The 22,773-nt window shown below is 42.5% G+C and overlaps 1 protein-coding gene across 3 annotated transcripts in view; it reads right to left on the reverse strand.

The window, feature by feature from the left end:
- Positions 1–9,013: 9,013 nt before the first annotated feature.
- The window catches only part of ARHGEF10 (Rho guanine nucleotide exchange factor 10), a 91,443-nt gene continuing 77,683 nt past the window's right edge, over positions 9,014–22,773 (reverse strand). For all 3 annotated transcript variants that reach the window (XM_035109945.2, XM_060272458.1, XM_060272457.1), the window contains 3 exons: positions 22,093–22,267; positions 12,244–12,366; positions 9,014–9,538 (listed from right to left, as the gene is read on the reverse strand). In XM_035109945.2, the coding sequence (XP_034965836.2) occupies positions 9,024–9,538; positions 12,244–12,366; positions 22,093–22,267 (813 nt within the window). In that variant the 3' untranslated portion in view covers positions 9,014–9,023. The remainder of the gene's footprint in view (positions 9,539–12,243; positions 12,367–22,092; positions 22,268–22,773) is intronic.

The following is a 22,773-nucleotide window of genomic DNA, read 5'->3' on the forward strand; positions in this document are numbered from 1 at the left end:
GTCGCAAATCCCATTATTTGGAGGAGCTTCTTTTGTTCAGAGCGAAGAGAACAAACCCTGAGACAGCTGTACTGGCTACATTTACAGGGTGGCTCCGTGCGCTAGGAAGGCAAATCAAAAGCAAACCCCACCAAGGGGAAGTGATTGGCATTGTTTGACATGGAACGACAATAGGTAGGAAGGAAATAGGAAATGTCGCAGCAGATCAAAGCATGCCGCTCATCACTGAGCATCACCACAAATGCTACTTGGGCATCTTTGCTCCTGGAGCCTATCATGCAGAGCGGCAACCCATCAAGGAAAGGCAAATCGAATTACCACCCACAACGGGGAATAACAGGTGAATTGGGGGGGGGGGGGGAGTGCAGGTAGGCACACAAGGAATTATATTTTTTTATTCTATGCTTTTTTATTTTCTTTTTGAAGATAAAAGCATATAAACCAAATGACAAGAGAAAGCCAATTTACACATGCCTGCACCACTTAGGAGCACATAAGAAAGTGCAGCTAAATGTACTGGTGCCACTAAAAAGCCTTGCATTTAGGAGACATCATAGAATTGTAGAGCTGGATCATCTAGCGCAACTCCTTGGCAATGCAGGAATACTGTATGCTGCTGTCCCATACAGGGGTCAAACCTGCAGTCTTGGCATTATCAGCACTAGGCTCTAGCCAACTGAGCTATCCAGAGGACATGTTGACATGATATGAAAGTTCTTGTTTGCGTTTGATGTATGAGGGCTCATTGACAAATACAGTCCTCAAGTGACAATAGGTGTGCATGCATGAAGGAGCCTGCATTCCTCTGTAGCAGTCTATGGACTGTGGAATGGAAACAGCTAAGAATGAATTTGTGCAATAGCCAATAGGCAGGAGAAATGCTGAACAAACAGACCAGAGACAATAAGCACACACTCTCTCTCCCCCCGTAAAATTATATAGTATTGAAGCAGGGCCACGGGAGGCATTGTAGATGTTATTGGGCTATCCATGTCACATGACTTTATAAAATGATATCAAGGCGTGACCCACTAGAACTGGAGAGTGCTGCAATATTAGGGCTGTATAAACTGATGGATGCCTTCCACATTCTCTTTTGCAGTCTCTTGTTACCTTGTAGCAGGCCTGTTGTTGTCATGTTAATTGGTGCCTACCTGCAAGACCATGCCCAACCATGGCATGTCATTTCCATCACTATCAATTGCCCTTCCTCATTCATCCACCGTTCACAGTCAGATTGGTTGTCAGTTTGCTTAGTAGGATATCAGGCAAAAAGCAGCAAACAACAGATGATAGCCCAGAAGACATTCTTTATAAGTGGGTATGGGGAGGTTATGAAAACAAAGAAAAATAGAACTTGAACTTTATTTTATTTTTTTAAAAAGCCATCTCTGTGGATTCTTCCTACCCACAGCTCTTTCCATTATGCCCCTGTCATTTCTGGTTGCATGCCGTGTTAAGCATCCCACATGCTACTTAAATCTTGGCCTTCTTTCTCCATGTATAGATTTAACACTTGGGGGATGAGTCTGTAAAGCCCTTCAGATGTGGCTGGGTTCCAACTCACATCAGCCCCAGCCAAAATGACCAGGGATCAGCCAGTATGGTCAGTTCTAGTGGGTCATGCCTTGATATTGTTTTAAAGTCAGGCCGTTAATCCTCTTGCTTGATCTTCTATCGAGCAGAAGCTCAGTCTAAAGTAAAACATTAGCTAGCATTTATTTTTTTTAAACTCAAGTACAGTAGTCAAGATAGCACACACGTTCACAAACACCCACACACATTATATAAAACATTTGGAGTTTACACACCTGATTATCTCCATTTCCCCCAAGTCACCCTACAATAAAATACTGGGTGATGGGTAGCACGAAACATGCATTCGGATGAGACACCAACATCTGTTCTACAACCTGATTTTTTAGCTTTGGTGAACTCACGTTGACCTATCTGACTTGTGGAGCCTTCCAACCCAAACTGGAAGGAGTAGTGTTCAGGGGTGGAGGGAGAGATGAGAAGAGTCACAGGTCTTTTTTATATATACAGTAATGCTGTGCTGAAATCTGTCCTCCAGTTTTCTTCCTCTGGGAAGAGAGGCTTTCATTTTCCTGACTCATTCTCAGGGTACTACAGAATTTCAGAGAGTGAAGGGATGCTCAATTATCATAGCAAAGTGGACATGGGTTGGCATGTTTGTCTTCTCTTTGCAGCCAACGTTCCTTCTGCAACCTCTCCCAGCTACCCTTCAGCTCAACACCCTTTAACCCCTTTCCTTCCCAATGCCCTGGTTCTTTTCCTCCTCTGCATGCCCTGCCTTTATTTTATTTTTCATTCAAACCCCCCCACACACTATTCAGAAGGAGGGGAGTTTGTTGTATTGTCTATTGAAATTATTTGCACTTGTTAAAGGTTGCAATCCATTCCATACATATTTACTTCCGAGTAGCCATGCACAGAATTGAACGCCATTAATTTTCAATGCCACCATTTGAAGTAGAGCCAATTGAAGTAGTTTGGGAGAAAGATTTTAGTTTAGGAAAATGGGCATAGCTAGTATCTGATATAATTAGAATGAAGCTAGTATACAGTCATACCTTAGATTCCGAACACCTTGCGAATAGAACGCTTTACCTCCCGAACGCCGCAAACCCAGAAGTGAGTGTTCCGGTTTGCGAACATTCTTTGGAACCCGAACATCTGATGTGGCTTCTGTGGCTTCTGATTGGCTTCAGGAGCTTTCTCCAGCCAATTGGAAGCCATGCCTTGCTTTCCTAACGTTTTGAAAGTCGAACGGACTTCCAAAATGGATTCCATTCAACTTCCAAGGTACGACTGTACATTAATTAGAAGCACTGATAAACGGGGACTACAATCCTTTTGATTTCAATAGGGAAAGACTAAGTCTATATTTCATTTTGCTGATATCAGTGTGACTTAAAGGCAAATCTAAACAAAAGAAAAAAAATCTTTCCAGTAGCATTAGAGACCAACTAAGTTTGTCATTGGTATGAGCTTTCGTGTGCATGCACATTTCTTCAGATACACAGATAAAGGCAAATGGAATTGTGCTCTATACTATTAATATATTTCATTATATACTAGCTATAAACAACAATGAAACTTTATGTCAGCATGTGATCTGAAGGCCTGCACTGTAGCACCTCCATAGGATGTGGATAGAATGTATTGCATGCCAGCTCAATCTCTGTGCGGTGCAAGATTTCTGGGGTTCAAGGAGCTTAGACGGCCTCGGTCCAGTATACCTGAAGGAGCGTCTCCTCCCCCATCGTTCTGCCCGGACACTGAGATCCAGCGCCAAGGGCCTTCTGGCGGTTCCCTCACTACGAGAAGCCAAGTTACAGGGAACCAGGCAGAGGGCCTTCTCGGTAGTGGCGCCCACCCTGTGGAATGCCCTCCCATCAGAGGTCAAAGAGAATAACAATTACCAGACCTTTAGAAGGCATCTTAAAGGCAGCCCTGTTTAGGGAAGCTTTTAATGTTTGATTGATTTCTGTGTTTTAATATTTTGTTGGAAGCCGCCCAGAGTGGCTGGGGGAACCCGGCCAGATGGGCGGGGTATAAATAATAAATTATTATTATTATTATTATTATTATTATTATTATTATTATTATTATTATTAGACAGGGTTCGGTTTCCTTGGAATGAGGGACAGCAGAGACTGTGCTGTCTTTGTGATATATGGTTTATTTACTCATATATATATCCTGGGCCTATGATGGAGGGGCTCGCAGCATCAACATCCCAAGAGGGCCTTGCTTCTCCCAGCAGAAATCAGGCATTGCTGTGTCTCCCAGCTGTCCAGCCTACAACCTTGCTTTTAGCTTCTACCTCACCCCTCCACTCTGGCCTTTGTCTTTCGAACTACCAGCAAGTTGAGGGAGGTGCGTCCACACATTTTCCATCTGGCTCAGAGCCACTTCCTTTGTTACCTTAATGGCCCATACTTAGAAGGCTATTTCCCCACAGGAAGCTAAACTGGCTATTCCAGGAATTAAATCCATGCTGGATCCAGGAATTAGAAGGGGGGCTCAGGCATACAGCCTGCCTGTCCCTCCAAAATAATAATAATAATAATAATAATAATAATAATCACAACAGCATAACAGAAACCTAATTCTGAATATTCTGGATCACATACTCATACCTGGAGGTGTCTCACAGCAGTTCCTCAAAATTCCGAATCTGCGCACTGTCCCAAAATGGTTAGCGACCACCACCACCCCGCCAGCATAACCTATGAAATTATTCTAAAAGAAAATGCATGGGGACATGGCGCAGCACAAAATGGCGGCCACACCTAAAGGAGTAGGAAAAGAAACAGGACCACAAAATCATGTGGTCCTCACAGCTAACCCAACAATGGAGGGGAAAGACACCTACAACAGCCACTGTTGCTCAGAGAAGGGAGGGTGTCCAGTCCTGGCATTCAACGAAATGTGGGCATATCAGCAGGGTGTGTGTTTTCAATGGAGGAGAGGCCAAGTCCACACAAACAGAAACTGAGCAGAAAGAACGTCGTCTTCTGCACCGTGGATTTTTGAGGTACCGGTAGCATTTACTACAGAGGCATTTGATGTGCACCATAGAACATGGGTATCTCACTGGCATCCCAATATATGCCATCTCTCCTCTCCTGGCTTATTACCACAATTTTACACAGCCCATCAGCCATGGATTCAGCCTACCAGGTTACTTGACCAATTCCATGTTTGCAGCCCCAGGCTCAAAGGATCCTCTGTGAGGCTTGTTTATATTCCGAGCTGTGTAAATGCTTTGAAAAAGAGGGGGGATGGTGTCATTATGCATTTGTTAGGGCTGCTATCCAAAACTAGGATGGGCTATTTGGGAACTATGTGGCAAAACATTGTTGCAAAAGCGCCACACTCTATCAAGTTATGGGAGAATCACAGCACCTCCATGCTTTCCAAGTGTACTGTAATGATGTGTACTGTAACCAATAAGCAATTGAAGCACCAATGCATTAAAATAAATGGCTTGAAATATCTGGCTACATACACCGTATTTTTCACTCCCTTATCTCCCTCCCCAATCTCTTGCAATCAGCTGCTGAGTGGGTCCTTTCCCTCTTGTTAGCCCACTCTCTTTCCCTCTTGTTAGCCTTTAGCTCTTTCTAAAAAAAGAAGCAGCAGCACGATCTGCCTTTGGCCCCTGGGCAATTCGGCTCAAGGGACCACACATTCGCTCCATAAGACGAACAGACATTTCCTCTTACTTTTTAGGATGAAAAAAGTGTGTCTTATGGAGCAAAAAATACAGTATATATTTTTGTGGACACTGCCAACCAGAATGCAACAAACTACACGAACCCTTTTGTAGGCTTTTAACTCATAAAATAAGAAAGGTTAATATAGTTTTGAGGAATGGTTTATTCACAGTTTTCTTTATGAAATTGTTTTCTGAGTTTATTGTAGACATAAATACAAATCTTATGGCTCATACTGTTAGATGTTAGAAAATATTTAATGCTTTATAGTGGTTGCACTCTCTTCTCTTCCCCCTATTTTTTTCTTAGGATTTTTGCACTTGCAAGTGGAAGCTGAAGCAAAATCTGGTCCACCTAGCAACATGTTTATTTTTATATATGCCCATTTACTCTAGAAGTACATTACCACTGGTGTGCACCCAACACTGAAGCAATATAGCACAAAGTTTGCAATATATCGCAAAGCAAATGTATCTTGCACTTGGTTACTTGTTAGCATTTTTATCTATATACAATTACATAAGATACTTTAAAGCTGTTCTTTGCCATACTACCTAGCAGCGCAAATGTCTTTCAGAAGAGTTGTAGAAGTCTGTGTTTGGCAGCAGTCAGCGACTGGGATCCAGAGAGACAGCCTAGAGGAATCTGCAACTTTTTCTCCTTTGAGCAGCTGAGCCCAAGGCCACAGCACAAAAACTTATTTTTGAAAGTCTCTTCAGTTTCAAAAGCAATTCTGCATGTGCTGAACGCACGGGGATGGGGTGTTGTTCAAGAAAGGCAAGTTCAAAGGGATCAGGGAATTTTTTAAATATCTCTTTGGATGAACGGAACCAAAGTCAGCAAGGCTATTCAGGGCAGGAAACTTAACCAGCTACATAAATCTCGGAGGCAGGTAACTTCGGTGCATCCGTCATGAGAAAGAAGGTCGATCGTGCTCTTGTTTATGATAGTAGAATTTATTCCTTTGGTTTTTTCCAAAGGAATGGTGCACACAGTGGGTCCAAGGAAAAGGCGTCCACAAGTTCCATGGAAATACATTGGTTTTAGGAATGATCAGTCTTCTCCTGCGTTGTGCTCAAACGTGTCTTGAAACCAAAAGCTGCACACAAGCCTAAAAACAGTTCTTTTAGTACATTTGGAAGACTGGGTTGGTTGGGTTTTTATTAGGAATTGAGTTGACAAGCTGGGACAGTGACTAATATTTCCAGCTTTCATAGATGGCATCAGCACTTTTTGTTGATCTCAGCCCATTGCTCCAGTAAAGGACACTAGGATATTATTTGTTGTCAGGTACACACTAGGATATTATTTGCTGTCAGGTAAATGTGGGTTGCACTGTGGGTTAAACCACAGAGCCTAGGGCTTGCCGATCAGAAGGTTGGCGGTTCGAATCCCCGTGACGGGGTGAGCTCCCGTTGCTTGGTCCCTGCTCCTGCCCACCTAGCAGTTCGAAAGCACATCAAAGTGCAAGTAGATAAATAGGTACCGCTCCAGCGGGAAGGTAAACAGCATTTCCGTGTGCTGCTCTGGTTCGCCAGAAGCGGCTTAGTCATGCTGGCCACATGACTTGCAAGCTGTATGCCGGCTCCCTTGGCCAATAAAGCAAGATGAGCATCGCAACCCCAGAGTCGGTCACGACTGGACCTAATGGTCAGAGGTCCCTTTACCTTTACCTACAGCAGGGATGAGAGTCAGCTGAATCTCTGAATATCTAGCTCCATGTTCCAGCTATTGGAACATGTGGTTAGTTCCTTGTCCACAAATGGAACACACAGGTTTTGCTGTGACATATCTCCCCATGCACAAATAATTCAAATGTTACACTACTGGCAGACATAGAGGCGTGAACAATTTTCACATCCTCTTTGCCAGGTGTGAGCAGCAGACTTCACACTTGTGGGATCTACATTTATTTTCTGTTACAGCTCAAGGTACACCAGCCGGGAAACACGTGCAAAACAGTGGCTTGGGGATGAAGCCAGCTGTCCACTAGTATAGAAAGAAAAGAGGGCAGGGGGCTTTTCTATTGTTAAAACATCTGGGATTCAGAAATGGTTGCCCATCCACTGCAAATCAGCCAGCAATATAGCAGTAGATCACAAAGTACCTTCTATCCAGCCCTGCTCAATCTCAAGTAAACCCCAAATCACATTCCTATTTTGCCCATTTGGTAAAGTGCCTGGGCCTATCATCTGATGATCTTAAGGCCATTAACTACCGGTATATCATTCTAAATCTACACTTACAGTAATGGTCATAAAATATATACGATGCAAACTTTTCGCACTGGAATTCTCCCTGCATCAAGGAGTGACCTCAGAGTAATACAACATCCCTGTTGTGATCCGAGTACAGCAAGTTACACCAACACCGGTTGCTATTCCATCCCATGCTGTGAAAAAGGTTGGTATCATTGATCAAATAAACCCGTCCGGGGAGTTTTAAGAGGCATGGTCAAACATGACCCATAAAATGGCCCCATTATGTAGCAGTCAAGTATCAGGAAGGTTTCGAGACATCACAGAGGCCCACCACTGTTGTCATGACTTCTGGACTAGAGGTTGAAAGCCCTGGTCTTGTAGTTGGCTGGCTGCAAGTTGTTACCATTTCTCAACAGTCATAGCAACATCGGAGACTGCTGTGTTGCCTATAACTGAATCCCAAATGTGCATTATTACAGCTAAATGGGAACGTTAAGTTATAAAACAAAAGAGGATTGTGAAACTTGCTCTAAACAAAATAACCTCTCACCCCTATTGCTTGTAAATAGAATGCTTCTTTCCATAGATATTAGGCACCGGGCTTTGCCTGTAGTCATGGCAAATGTGCACTTCAATTGATTTCAGGTCAAAGCTTGCATTAATAATGTGCACTTCTAGCAAACATTCATGTATTTGGATAGTGCTGAACTCTACTACTTTTTAGATACATAATGATCTCATAATTTGTTTTCCTATCTCCCCGGTTATTCATGTACAATAAAATGGAGCATATTCTACTGCCAGCAACAGAATATGCTATAAACAAGAGAGCACCAAAACATGAACTACTATCTGTACCTACTAACATCTGTATTCATGTCATTTTCTGCTACCTATTGGCAATGACCAAAAAGTTTAAAAAAGCAAACAAAACCCCCACACTTAAATAAGTAAAAAGGGTAAACCATGTAGTTTTATGTCTCAACATTTTCTGCAATGTTTTTTTTTTTAATACTGAGCATTAAAAATAGTATTAGCTGTTTGCTTCAAAGGATATAATCTAAATTACTATCTTACCCAATACACTTTTATTTTCTTTTGGTCTGAAGAAATATATTACAAGTTTACCTATGCCCTCTGGAATTAAGCTAGTAGACAAAATGGAAGAGTTATATTGCTTTGTAAGAAGAAGTTAAGGAAGACCCACTGGTGGAATTCTATTTGATCCTTGCACTTCATTTAGTATTCTCTAGGATATAACTTTTGAATATAAATAATGGCAAAATTGTTTTTTGTTTTTTAAAAAGCTTACAACCCCTATTTCCATAGAGAGTTTCCATTAAGAACTAAGCATTTTCAACCCAAGGACATCTTATGATATTTTCAGGACCTTATTCAAGCAAGCAATCTCACCAAGCTAGTCATATGTGAGCACACGTCTGCAAAGACTGACACTTGGGCCCAGAACTCATTTTCACATGACACCAGAAATCTATTTGGATGAAGGTTCATCATGATGAAGACACATTTGGATCTAAAGCAGACGTCTTCCACAAAATCACAATGTATTGTGTTGTTAGATCTTTAATAGTGGGACCTGCCAAACCATCACAGACGAAACCAGTTCATCCGGCCGCTGCTGCTTACACTTCTTGTTCACTCTTCTGTGTCCTTGTCCTCCAGAGATGACCAAGACAGATATTGCTTTTCCTCCTTTGGATCGACATTTTTTACTCTGGCTAAGAGAGACTTCTTTCAAAAGCTCATAGACAGCACTCTCCTCGGGCCTGTGTTCAGTTGTGTTTGATCCATGAGACAACGTCAGGGACCCAGAAGATGAAGACAAGTCACTTTTCTGAGCGATGGACCCTACCGAACCTCCCAGCCAAACAGCACTGTCATTGGGGTTGCTCAGAGAAGAACTAGGTCTCTCGTGGTGAACAACGTTCTTTTGGTCCTCATCTTTCAATCCCGAACGAGGACGACTCAGGCTGTGCCTTGATTTGCTTTTGCTTCGCTTGTTGGTCACAGAGGCCATTACGAGGAACTTAACTGGGCCGTTATGTGCATGGTAAGAAACCATTCCTCTTCCTGCAGCCAGAGGAGAAAAAAACAACACCTTCATTTTAAAAAAGAGCAATTCTCATTATCTTGACCTTAATTTCACCAGCCATTCAGTCCTCAGAACAATTTTTTAAATGGTTCTCTGCACATCACAGAACAGAAATCTTGCCAAGTCATAACATTTGCATATTGTTAAGTCAACATGAGTTTGGTGACTACTTACTTTGCAACTGCACAACATTTACTGGGGGGAACTTAATGTGATGCTCTTGTATCACATGGTAAAGTTACCTAAAATGTTATGGGAGAGACCTTACTACAGAGAAGATACAGTATATATACAGCTGCTTGCCAATGACGTAGTGTGAGGGGCATAGGGGTGGTTGCGCCAGGGGTGAATCATTAGGGGTGCAAAATTTCAACATCTGGTGCTGCCTCAATACAGCTGTGCACTTCCATCGTTGGGCTCCATTGAAAACAGCTTCTCCATAAGAACCAGGAAGTGACCTCTCCAGACAACAGAGCAGCTCTTCTTTTCTGATCTCTGTGGCTGCGATCTCCTGGCAGTTGAATGTGCATGCATACGTCGTCCTTTTCCTTCCTGCCCTCTGCATAGCCTCAGGCACTGGCAACCCATGCTATGCCACTGCTGGTCTTTGCTACCTTCTGTTGGGTCCACCTCTACTCATTGATTCAAGCTGCCTATAAATAGATACTTGCAGGTCTCTTTTCATCTCGTTGAGCAAAATGATGACCTTGTGCTCCCAAGTACCTTCTTCCTTCTATCATTTCCCCCCTGGTGTTACCCTTCCTCCCTAATTACCTAGCCTGGATCTATATATGCAAAATAATAATAATAATAAAATAGTAAAGCAAACAAATGCACAATACCATTTCAGACTGCAGGTGAGCAATACCAGTTTTGAGTACCCCTCCATTTCACTGGGAAACAAAAAAACCAGCACACCATAATGGACAAATACATTTGCCTACTGTGGTCATTTTCCATTTTCAGGGAGGTTTTAGTGTACGGAAACATAAACAATTGACCATCTGCTGTAGTCTGAAATGGTACAGTCCATTCTGCTACATATATAGGCCAGGGGTTTCCTGCAGTCTTTTGATTGTACTCCGAAGCCTTGCCCTGACTCTCTCCCTAGATTAAGACAGGTGAACAAGACTAAACCTTCACAGAATCACAGTGGTAGAGTTGGAAGGGACCCCCGCGAATTTCATCTAGTCCAACCCCCTTCAATGCAAGAATCTCAACACACTGTTCCCCCCCCCCATCCAGTTTGAAACTGTACCAGACCCTGCTTGGCTTTATGAATATGCCAGCAGTTTTGCTTTTTCTTGTTGCTGCACAAAATGTTTTCAGAAGCAGCCTATTATATATACCGGAGTTACCTTATGATTCTAGAACAAATCAGCAAAATTGAGGACATGCAGAGCTACAGTTGACGTACAGTTCATGCTTTGTTCTCTGTTTTCACAACAGCATGAGTAAGGGAATCAGCTGACATGTTTTGGTTGGCATTTGCACTATCTTAACATTACTAGCTTTCTCCACAATCTGCTGCCAAAGACCTTTTTCCCAATTAAGCTTAATACTCCACTCCTGTTGCACATATACATATTGCTGGTGGCCTTGCTGAAATAGATAACATACTTTACTGGGGAGGCCAGATGAAAGCTTCAAATATCCAGGATCCTTAGGTGCAGTGACATTTATTCTGTAGAGTGTTCAGCTGCTATAGTTTACTGGAGTAAGAAGAGGGGATTTAACCACAGGGCATTTTTCTTTACTTGTTAACATATGGACTGGCTGCTAAAAGTAGTTGACCAGTTATAACAGGAGAATAGCATGGGGGGGGAGCAAACTGTAAAACATAAAGTATCAATGCATTAGGGTTCAAAATTGTATTTGGATTTCAAAGAATACAACGGCTATTTAGCACAGCCTTCAAATTCAGCACATCTTACTCATGTGCAGGGACGCAGGTGGTGTTGTGGTCTAAACCACTGAGCCTCTTGGGCTTGCTGATCGGAAGGTCGGCGGTTCAAATCCCCGCGATGGGGTGAGCTCTGTCCCAGCTCCTGCCAACCTTGCAGTTCAAAAGCATACCACTGCAAGTAGATAAATAGGTACTGCTGCGGCGGGAAGGTAAACTGCATTTCCATGTGCTCTGGCACTTGTCACTGTCCTCCATGTGCCAGTAGCAGTTTAGTCATGCTGGCCACATGACCTGGAAAACTGTCTGTGGACAAACGCTGGCTCCCTCAGCCTGAAAGCGAGATGAGCACTGTAACCCCATAGTCGCCTTTGATTGAACTTAACCATCCAGGAGTCCTTTACCGACTCTTGTGCAATTACCAATAGGTCCTTGGAGTTTCATATACTGTAGATGTATTTATAGTTTATTTTTACGCCAGATACTCAGTTCAAAAGCTGCTGCAGGAGCCACAGAATGTTCTCTAGTGCTTCAGTTTAAGTTGTGCATGTGTGTGAGAACAGCTTCCAAAGCACAGTTATCCAGCATATCAGATGAAATCTCCATTCAGTCATGAAGGTCACTGGCTGACCTGGGGCTGATCACCTTCCCTCAGTTTAGCCAACCTCACAGGGTTGTTGTGAGGGTAAAATAGGGGAGAACCATGCTTGTCACCTTGAGCTCCTTGCAGGACAACACAGGATATAAATGTAATAATAATAATAATGTCATTTTACTTACCAGTTACTTTGGGAATTCCTTGCAAACGAGGAACCGGGAGTGCTACTATTATCCCAAGATTTGTTCCAACCAATAACAAGCCATGACAAACTAGAAGGCTGGTCACAGAAACACGCTGCTGCCCTAGAAGGTTGAGAAGGTACCAAATTACTCCAAAAGCAAGATATTGCATTTATTTACTTATCTATTAATTCAAATATATTTAGGCCATCTTTGAGGACAACAACCCTTCTAAGGTGGGTGAGAAGATAAAGATTGCATAGCAGAATACCTTAAATGAATAAAACCAGCAGCAAACAAGAAAACAATCCATTATAAATTGAGCTTGCTGTAAACAAAACATTAAAAACAACACCCTGCTTTATTAAAACAAGGGCATTTTGGTTTGTTATAAAAATGAATCAATGTTGCAGGTTACAGACTCGGCATGTGAAAAAGGCTCGTGTAGCCTTTTTAGCCACTCAATATTTGTCAGATCTAATTTATCTATATTTCCAAGGTGTCATCCCATTGTAGTTCACGTAGAAGCAAAACAAACAAGGTTTTACAAATGCATCTAAAAGGAAGAGGGTGTATTGTAATGGATTTAATGCACCTTGTTAAATCTGCATGCTGCTTACTTTTCTTAGATATTGTCTACTGTCCTAGGATAAGGTAAAGGGACCCCTGACCATTAGGTCCAGTCGTGACCGACTCTGGGGTTGCGCGCTCATCTCGCATTATTGGCCGAGGGAGGCGACGTATAGCTTCCAGGTCATGTGGCCAGCATGACAAAGCCGCTTCTGGCAAACCAGAGCAGCACATGGAACGCTGTTTACCTTCCCGCTGTAGCGGTTCCTATTTATCTACTTGCACTTTGACGTGCTTTCGAACTGCTAGGTTGGCAGGAGCTGGGACCAAGCAACGGGAGCTCACCCCGTCGCAGGGATTCGAACCGCCGACCTTCTGATCAGCAAGCCCTAGGCTCAGTGGTTTAACCACAGCGCCACCTGGGTCCCCACTGTCCTAGGATAACTAGCAATAAACACAGCATTTGGTGGGGCTACTATTTCCTACTTGAACCAATTTCCCACCTTCTTAGCATTATTCCAAGGAGGAGAGTGTGGACAAGTTCCTTCAGATTACTGTATGGGTAAAATGGTTAATCCAGGCAACTTTAAGAATACAACCAGTTATAGACACGTCGTCCGATTTATGCATGGTTATTTAGAAGTTAAACCCTACTACTGAGTTTTGTAACTGTTAGGTTGTATCTGGATTGCAGAGCTGCACTGCTTCTAAAAACACACTTGCTTCTCTTCATCTGCTCCATTCCATACTTTAGACACTTTACTTTTTATACCTGCGCCCAAGGCAACCTACCATAGCACCCCTCCAACTGCACACTCCCCTAGATGCTTTTTAGATATTTGGCAGAAATCTAGGTTTCTGCTGAATGGTTACTTTGGCCCTCAGGCACCCATTTGGTGTCCACCAAGGCAGGGCTGTCTTAAGCATATGTGGCGCCGGGGTGCAAAGATCTGCCCAGCACCCCACACCCGGTTGCCCAGTCCCAGGCACGCGGAGGGCAGAGCCGGCTGGCCGCCTCAGTGTCTCGCTGGCTTGGTCGCCCCCAAACTCGCGGCATAGAGCCGCCCGCAGCAGAAGCTCCAACCGACAGGTGGGCTCTTCCCTGGACTCAACTCTTGGGCCCCGGACTCTCAGCCTGGTGCCCCTGAGAGCCCGGTGCCCGGGTGCCCCACACCCCTAGCGCCTATGGTAAGATGGCCCTGCACCAAGGCCCCTTCCTGACCCTCCAATTTGTCTGTTTTCAGCCCTGTGAAATGGGTATTTTGTCATGCCCGTGACAATGTCTCAAGGTTTCCACATGTCCCTAGGCCCCAAAAAGTATTGTAGACCCTACCTTATACTAACTTTCAAACTTTGTCACAAATGAAGACCTAGCAAGTGTGTGCTCTCTTCTCTTTGTCCAGAACTTCTAGTTCAGACTAAGACTATCCCAACCTAAGCAATCTTTTTTTTTTTTACATCAGACTCATAGGGTTCTCCACCCAAGTTTATTCATTGCACAATGAAGCAATTGTGTAAATGCGTAGTTCACAGTTGTATAATTCTGATATAGTCCTTTTAAAAAAGGAGATATGCCCTTACCCATGCATATTCAGCTACTTTGGGAGATGTATTTTTAACCCTTTCCTTCCTCAAGACTGAAAATGTGAAGCGGTGAACCTGTTTTGCATGGTGTGCAAAACGATTTTGCGTGAAACTACATATTTGAGTCTCAAATCTTTTTTAAAGGTAGAACCACACATTTTGTTTTTGTTTTTTAAAGGGAAATTACTGGTGCATTGCTTAAGGATAGATATCAAAACAATAAAATATTAATGAAAGGGATAATGCTGGCTCTCTCTGGCGCAGAATGCCTGAATGCTCCATCAGAACGGATCAGAGGGGGTAGCCTTGAATGAATCTGAAAAGTCTGCCCTTCTAGCCAAAAGGTGAATGACACTAAGTTGATCACAGCTGGAAAGAGGAGGAAAGTGGAAGGCATCTGTCAGGTTGAAGCCATTAGACCTCCCAAATATTGCCAGAAGCTCCAGCCTAGAGTTGTTTTTAAATGTCAAAATAAATAAACACAAACTATTCTTAAGAAACAAAATACTTACAGTGTTAATGCCTGGTATAACCTGCTCCCCACTCCCCCTCCACTAAAAAAAACAAACCCAAACCACACTGAATGGAACCATGTCATTATTTTCTTGGCATATAAATGCTTATCTAATCACTCAGAGGGTGGCATAGCTGCCAAGTTATCCCTTTTTTTTAAGGGATTTTCCCTTATGCTGAATAGGCTTCCTCGCGAGAAAAGGGAAAACTTGGCAGCTATGGAGGGTGGGGCAGAGACAGGTAAGATGAAGGAACCTCAGATTGCTTGGGAAGAAATTGGGGGAGGAAGAAAGCTGGGGGAAGGTGGGGAATTTTAGTCCTCGCAACTGCCTCATGGGGCAAGATCTACTGGGAACAGTTGCTGTGCTCACTAGGCCTGAGCTGCTCTGTTTCTCTGAAGAAGGAGTTAACACCACTGACTGCTTGTAAGTTATTGGTGACTTGCTCCCTATACCCGCCCAGACATAGTGATGGTAGCTAGGATGCCAAACCATTCATTTTCAAAGCAAACTTCATAGCTCCTACTTTTACTGCCAGTGAGCTAGTTTGTTATGCTAACTGCACGATCCTTTTGACCACGTGAAGGAAGCCAAACGATTGTACAAGTGATACTAGGAAATAAATTACCTGGTCACACAATGTTTCCGCCTGAGCCATGGCCAAAGTGCTGAATCTGGTTGCATTACATGATAGGATGGGAAAGACTCATGGAGGACAAGGCTCTCAATGGCTACGTTCTACCATCATCGCCACGTACCAATTGCTGGGGATTCTGCTTATGGGCTTCTCATAGGCTTCTGACCAGCCACTGTGAGAAAAGAATGTTGGGCTACATGGGCCTTTGGTCTCATGCAATACCGGTAGGGCTCTTGTTATGACTTATTAGGGTTGAAATGGCGAACGTCTCCCTTACAAAATGGGGCAGATGGTGTGATGGCCACAAGAAATCCTTGCAAAACGTTTTTGGTGGGAATGAGGCTGCAACAACTACACAGAGAAGTGTGAAAGGTGTGCTTTGTCAGCTTCCAGTGACGACACACACACACAGAAACCAGTTCATCTTTTGATTGTTTGTCATCTGCCTACAGCATTTTGAAAATATGTGTGGCTATGTTATGCCCTTTTGCTAATCTTCAGCACTTTGACAGCATTAACATGGGGGAGACAGGGAAAGAACCAAGTCGCGGCATGGCACAGCAGTGCTTCAGAAATGTCTAACTGCTGGCTTGCACCACTGAAAAAAAACATTGTTTCCATATGTGAAGATTGCAAGTGATTATCCAGGAATCTAACATCTTGAATGCAGAAGGAAATAAACAATCGGAGGTGAGGTCAAACGGAAATCCTCTGCTCTTGAAGCAATGGAACAACTGGGAAATGAGGAAACACCTGTTTGGGGATGTGAACTTCTAACACAATATAAAATCATCATAGGATGGTAGATGTGCAACATGATTTGTCTGTACTTCTCCATATTAAGTGCATATGGTTGGAGAGTGAGAAGCTTTTTAAATTATCGGTCTATTTTCATTTCTCAAAAATGGTTCCTGATCAATTCAGTTTATGATCACCAACAGCTCATAATGAGCTCCCTTTGGGATAACTTTATCCAACACAGGACTTGTGCAATTAACAATTGTTGCAAAACTCAACCCTACAACAAATTATTCGTGTTACATTGCTTCAGATAATGGAGCTGATATCAAGAGGATAAGAATAATTTTTTTTACTCAGCAGGTCCATTGACATAAAGGTGGACATGGGCAAAACTATGCACATACATGATCTCAATATGGAATTTTGAAAAACTGGGCCATTCTGTCACTTAGAGCTATACAAAAAACACACTTTCCAAATGAGACTCTTTGCTACTATAATTTATATAAATAAACACTAATCAATTATTCAAAATACTTCACATGCACCATCTCAGTAACCCTTTACAATATCAGATTTGCAAGAAGAATCCTTACAGACAACCAGAACTGCAGAAATGTCAACAATGAAATTGACAAAAATCTGAACCAGGCTCTTCTTGGTGCCCAACATACTGCGTAAGCTACTGTGCTGCATCACCTGGCATGCCATTTATTGACATCTAGGTTTAAAGTCTCCTTTGTGGATCACTGCCTTGTCGTGTATAGTTAAAGCTATAGTGATGTATCAAAGTGAGAGCTGGACCATAAAGAAGGCTTTTCGCCGAAGAATTGATGGTTTTGAATTATGGTGCTGGAGGAGACTCTTGAGAGTCCCATGGACCGCAAAAAGATCAAACCTATCCATTCTTAAGGAAATCAGCCCTGAGTGCTCCCTGGAAGGACAGATCGTGAAGCTGAGGCTCCAATACTTTGGCCACCTCATGAGAAGAGAAGACTCCCTGGAAAAGTCCCTGATGTTGGGAAAGATTGAAGGCACTAGGAGAAGGGGACGACAGAGGATGAGATGGTTGGACAGTGTTCTCGAAGCTACCAACATGAGTTTGACCAAACTGCAGGAGGCAGTGGAAGACAGGAGTGCCTGGCCTGGAGTCACGAAGAGTCAGACACGACTAAACGACTAAACAACAACAACAACAAAGGTTTAAAGTTGAACTTTTCCTTCAGTGATAATCTTAGAGAGAGAACTGCACAGTATCAGCCTAGTTCCAAAAAGTATTTGAAGGACAATCTTAGGGCACTTCCAAATTGTCTGTTCTTGCTGTTTGATTCTTCTCGTTGAAGGAAACACTTGGACTTTGCAAATCACCTAGCCTACACGTCTGTACATTTTATAACTGTCCAAAATCCACCTTCCTATTTAGTCATTCTTCCATTAATGAAGGCATTTTAATCTTCTGGCGGAGTTAGGGCCTATTGCAATGATGTTTTTGTTGCACTACTCTCCCTCTACTGAGGAAATGGTACCCTTTCCTGTCCCCCTTCAGTTTGCAGGAAACACATGTCACACAACAAGGTAAATAATGGAAATTGCTTTGTTACATAGCTAAGCTGTCATCAGTTGTTAAAGGAACAAATCAAGAATTTCTTCAGAGTCAGCAGAATTGTTCTGAAAGGATTATGCTTTATGAAATCTCATGTAAGCACTGGGGGAAATGTTAGCTTCAGGATATGACATAATGAATAACAATACCATTTACTGAATAATAAAAAATTACATTGAAATGTAAAAAGCTCAGAGTTCATGGCAACATGGGCTTTATAACAAAATTCCTATGATTAAACTTGGGCTGTTCTGATCAGTGCAACAGGCATGAGTGAAAAGGAGTAAGATTTACTGTTCCGAAAACTATAGTTAAGCATCCCTGATTCTTCCAAATATCTTAAAACTCCACACTGGTGCACCTTGCTATCTGTAGCTCACCTGAGGATAAACGGCAGCTCAAAGTAAAATTCATGAAATTGTTCCAGTTACTCAAGGAGGAACGGGGTAGGGTTGCTGAGTTACAGTGGTACCTCTACTTACAAATAACTCTACTTACGAATTTTTCTACTTACAAATGGAGCTCCATCCGCCATCTTGGATGCGGTTTAGATAGGATTTGTTCTACTTACGAATTTTTAGATAGGGTTGCTTCGACTTACGGATTTTTCTCCCAATGCATTCCTGTGGGATTCGACTTACAATTTTTTTCGACTTACAAATGTGTGTTCGGAACACATTAAATCCGTAAGTAGAGGTACCACTGTATAAGTAAAAGTATTTCAACTCAAGAGCACTAGAGCCCAAGGAAATGTCCGGAAAAAAGTGATGATTCTGTGGTATGGCTGGAGTTAAGCAGGTCTCACCCTGTAAATTGCCTGGCTGAGCAGCCACCTGGAATCCATTTGTAAGCCAGTGTATAATTATTTGAAGGAAGAACAAGGCACAGGTGTGATGAATAAAGAAACTCAAATATGCCACAGCCAGGTTTATGTGACTGTGTTCCTTCCTTTAGTGTTTCCCCAAGAGAGTAGTAAGAATCTGTTACAGTTTAAGAATCTCTTGCTTTAGAGCAGGCTTCCTCAACCTCGGCCCTCCAGATGTTTTGAGACTACAATTCCCATCATCCCTGACCACTGGGTCCTGCTAGCTAGGGATCATGGGAGTTGTAGACCAAAAACATCTGGAGGGCCGAGGTTGAGGAAGCCTGCTTTAGAGCTTTAGTTTAGAGGAAATTAGGCAGAAAGGAGTTTCTAACCCACTACTCATCCTGTTGTACAAAAGCAAAATGAAGCTGTATGGGTTATTTCTTTAAAAAAAAATCCATCCATTCATTTAGATGCTAAAAGCCATCACACTCCACCCCTGGTGCAGGTCTGCTTTTGCAGATGAAATATTCTCAATGAAATATTCTCCCCCTGCAGAGCAACAGGCATTTACAACAATAAAAAACTAAGCTCACAGACACGGCTGCTGCATGTTTCTCTCACAATATAGGAGGATATTGGTGACACGTTTACAGCTATAATTTTTAGCCTGTTGGCTACACTAGCTGAAGGTTTACCAAACTGATAATCTGATGGGCGGGGTGTCTGCCAAACTTGGGTCTCCAGTTGGACTACAATTCCCTTCATCCGTAGCTAGCAAGATCAGTGGTCAGGGGTGATAGGAATTGTAGTCCAAAAACAGCTGGAGACCCAAATTTGGGAAATAATCTGTGAAACACACTGTGCTAGTGAAACAGAGCATGCCGCCACTTGCATAGAGAGCTAAAGTAACCCAGTGGGGCAACTGCTTGCCCTGCTCACATATAAACAAGGTAAGTTATAACCAACAAGCCCATTAACGGCACAATAATTATTTCAGATATAAATAGTCTAAAGTGAAAGAGAAGGAATGTAAAAAGGAATTACCAAGCAGCTGGTTAATTTGGGTTTACAGTCACTCCTGTGTTGCTACAAAGTATTGATTTATTCCAGACATCCCCAAACTTCGGTCCTCCAGATGTTTTGGACTACAGTTCCCATCTTCTCCAACCACTGGTCTTGTTAGCTAGGGATCATGGGAGTTGTAGGCCAAAACATCTGGAGGGCCGCAGTTTGGGGATGCCTGATTTATTCTGACATCAGTTTTGCCGGGGGGGGGGGGGGGAATATTTTCTGTACATTCTTTAAAAGGATTTCATTCTCAGTAGTCTTCCTTCCGCACTTTCATTTTCAGTATGAAACTCTCTGTGTGTTTGTGCATACATGCACATCATTATCCTGTTGCTTTATGAAATTGCTTTATGAAATTAACTCAGCATTAGCACATAAAATATTATGTACAAAATACCACGTACATAGGATCCCTGATAGAGCAATAAACACCGATGCAAAAAAGCAATACCCAGTTTACTCATTTTAAATGTTAAAATTCTTCCTTTTCTCAAGTATAACACATTTGTCTCAAAGCATCAATCAAGATTCTAAGAACTCTATTGAAACTTGGGCTCTTTCTTTTATAAGGAGAGGAAAAATTCTTCATATAAAATAAAAGCAGCTGAAATGTTATGGTAATGACACCAGGGCACACACATATATATAATTAACTCAAGCTCTTCAACAGAAAAGCACCGTTTACATCATCTTGTTTTATTTCCATGGCAATTGCAACTAAGACTAAATATTTTCCAGTTAGCATTCCCCCCCTCCATTAAAAACACACAAAATAGTTACTACCAAGCATAGAAGGGGGGGGGACACTACAGTTTGCCCCTAACACTACAAAACATGGATTCTTTTTTCCACAATGGTAGCCAACTGAATGGAAACCCTTTCTGAACTCGGGACAAGCTTATGTGTGAGTATGAAACAAAGTTAGAAAAACTGGGGGGGACCCCAAACATACCTTTATTAAACTCAAAACACAGGGCATTTGGGAGCTAATAAAACTGTGGGTGAGATAGAAGGGCTGGCAGTGGATGGGGATATTTTACTATATTTGAGACTAGTTAAGAGCAAAATCCACACCCAACTCCCTACTACATACGCTCACGTTTACAGGAAAAGAACACAGGCATTGCTTTGAAAATGTCTGTCTGTTTCCAGGTCATTTTATTTATTTATCTCCCACCTTCCTCCCATGGCAAGACTCAGGGTATCTCGCAGCATAAATTAAAATGGAGACAACTAAAACAGACAATATAAATAGAAATATTAAAAAAGCAATTAAACAAGTAACCCTATTTAAAACAACAATAAATACTCTTAAATATAAAATATAAAAAATAAAAAAATTTCAGACTGCTCACTGTAATCAAGCTGTGAAAATTTGAATTTAACGAACAACCGAATGTAAATTCCCCTAAAGATTGAGTTTTGCTAAAAGGGGTAGGGGGAAGGGCCATAACCATCTAACAATCATAAATAAGGGCTTAGTAGGGTCCCGGCTGGCACTGTGGTCTAAAGCACTGAGCCTCTTGGACTTGCCGATCGGAAGGTCGGAGGTTTGAATCCCCACAATGGAGTGGGCTCCCATTGCTCTGTCCCAGATTCTGCCTACCTAGCAGTTCGAAAGCACACCAGTGTGAGTAGATAAATAGGTACTGGTGTGAGCGGGAAGGTAAACAGCGTTATCGTGTACTCTGGCTTCCATCCCAGTGTTCCATTGCACCAAAAGCGGTTTAGTCATGCTGGTCACATGACCCAGAAAGCTGTCTATGGACAAACACTGGCTCCCTCGGCCTGAAAGCAGAGATGAGCGCTGCAGCCCAAAGTCGGATTTGGCTGGAGTTAACTGTCCAGGGATCCTTTACCTTTACATTAAAGGGCCTAGTAACCACATTTTTTGGGCAAAGATATTGGGGTGACTTCTTCTATAAGCTTGGTCCATAGTTATAAGCACATCTTAAATATAAGCACTTGCTTAAAAACAAGTATAGCAGGGTCCAGGCAGACATGAAAAACGGCTTTTCATCTTCAAATACCAACTTTTCTTGGCTGTGCACAATTCTCTTTTCTTTTTAAGCTATCCAAGATATGGACAAAAAGCTGAAATACAATGCAATTATGTTTAACCCCCCCCCCGAGTGGCTGGGGAGATTCAGCCAGATGGGCGGGGTACAAATAATAAATAATATTATTGTTATTATTGTAACTTACATATGGTGATTATGCAAATTTCCTATTTATCTGCCATGCCTGTGAAGCACTGGACCACTGAAAAAGTTCCACAGCCTCTACAAAGTGGATCCCCTTAAATAACTGTATATAATGCTGGTACCTGACAACAGATTGTGAACCAGGGTAGCGACATTCACATCTTGGAGATGCTTAAGGGTTTCGGTGTGGAAAAGGCGAAGTGTAGATCCCGATGTGAAGGCAATCCAGATCCCAACTCCTGCAACAGCCATGTGAGAAATCACCATCCCTTCCTCTTGATGGGCTTCAAAGTGGCCCTGAGTAATAGACAGAAGCAACTCAAAGTAACATAGCAGAACAAAAAAAAACCATCTGCAATCTATAGTTGTCATGGATGGTGATTAGCCTGCTCTTCACCCTAAGGTTCCAGGGCAGGTTACCATAATTGAAACAATTAAAGGTTGGTTGTTTTCTCAGGGTAAACCAGGTATCCACTGTAAGCTGTGCCAAGAATTAAACTCTCTCTCTTGTTCCTACAACATGGATGGATGGAAAACTCATGATGATTATGAAACTCCAAATGCTTGACACTGTATTTCAGGGATCCCCAAACTGCGGCCCTCCAGATGTTTTGGCCCACAACTCCCATGATCCCTAGCTAACAGGATGTATTTTAACACGGGGATTCAGATGTTCCTATTGTAGGAGAAAAACAACAGCACCCAACTCCAAAATACAAGGGTGTGTCCTAAGGTGTTGACGGTCAGCAGAGCAGGGAGAGAAGCAAATTTCAAAACCTTCTCCTTCCTCTTGGAGACTTTGC

This window comes from Zootoca vivipara, chromosome 3 (genome assembly GCF_963506605.1).
Source record: "Zootoca vivipara chromosome 3, rZooViv1.1, whole genome shotgun sequence".
Taxonomy (NCBI): Eukaryota; Metazoa; Chordata; class Lepidosauria; order Squamata; family Lacertidae; genus Zootoca; species Zootoca vivipara.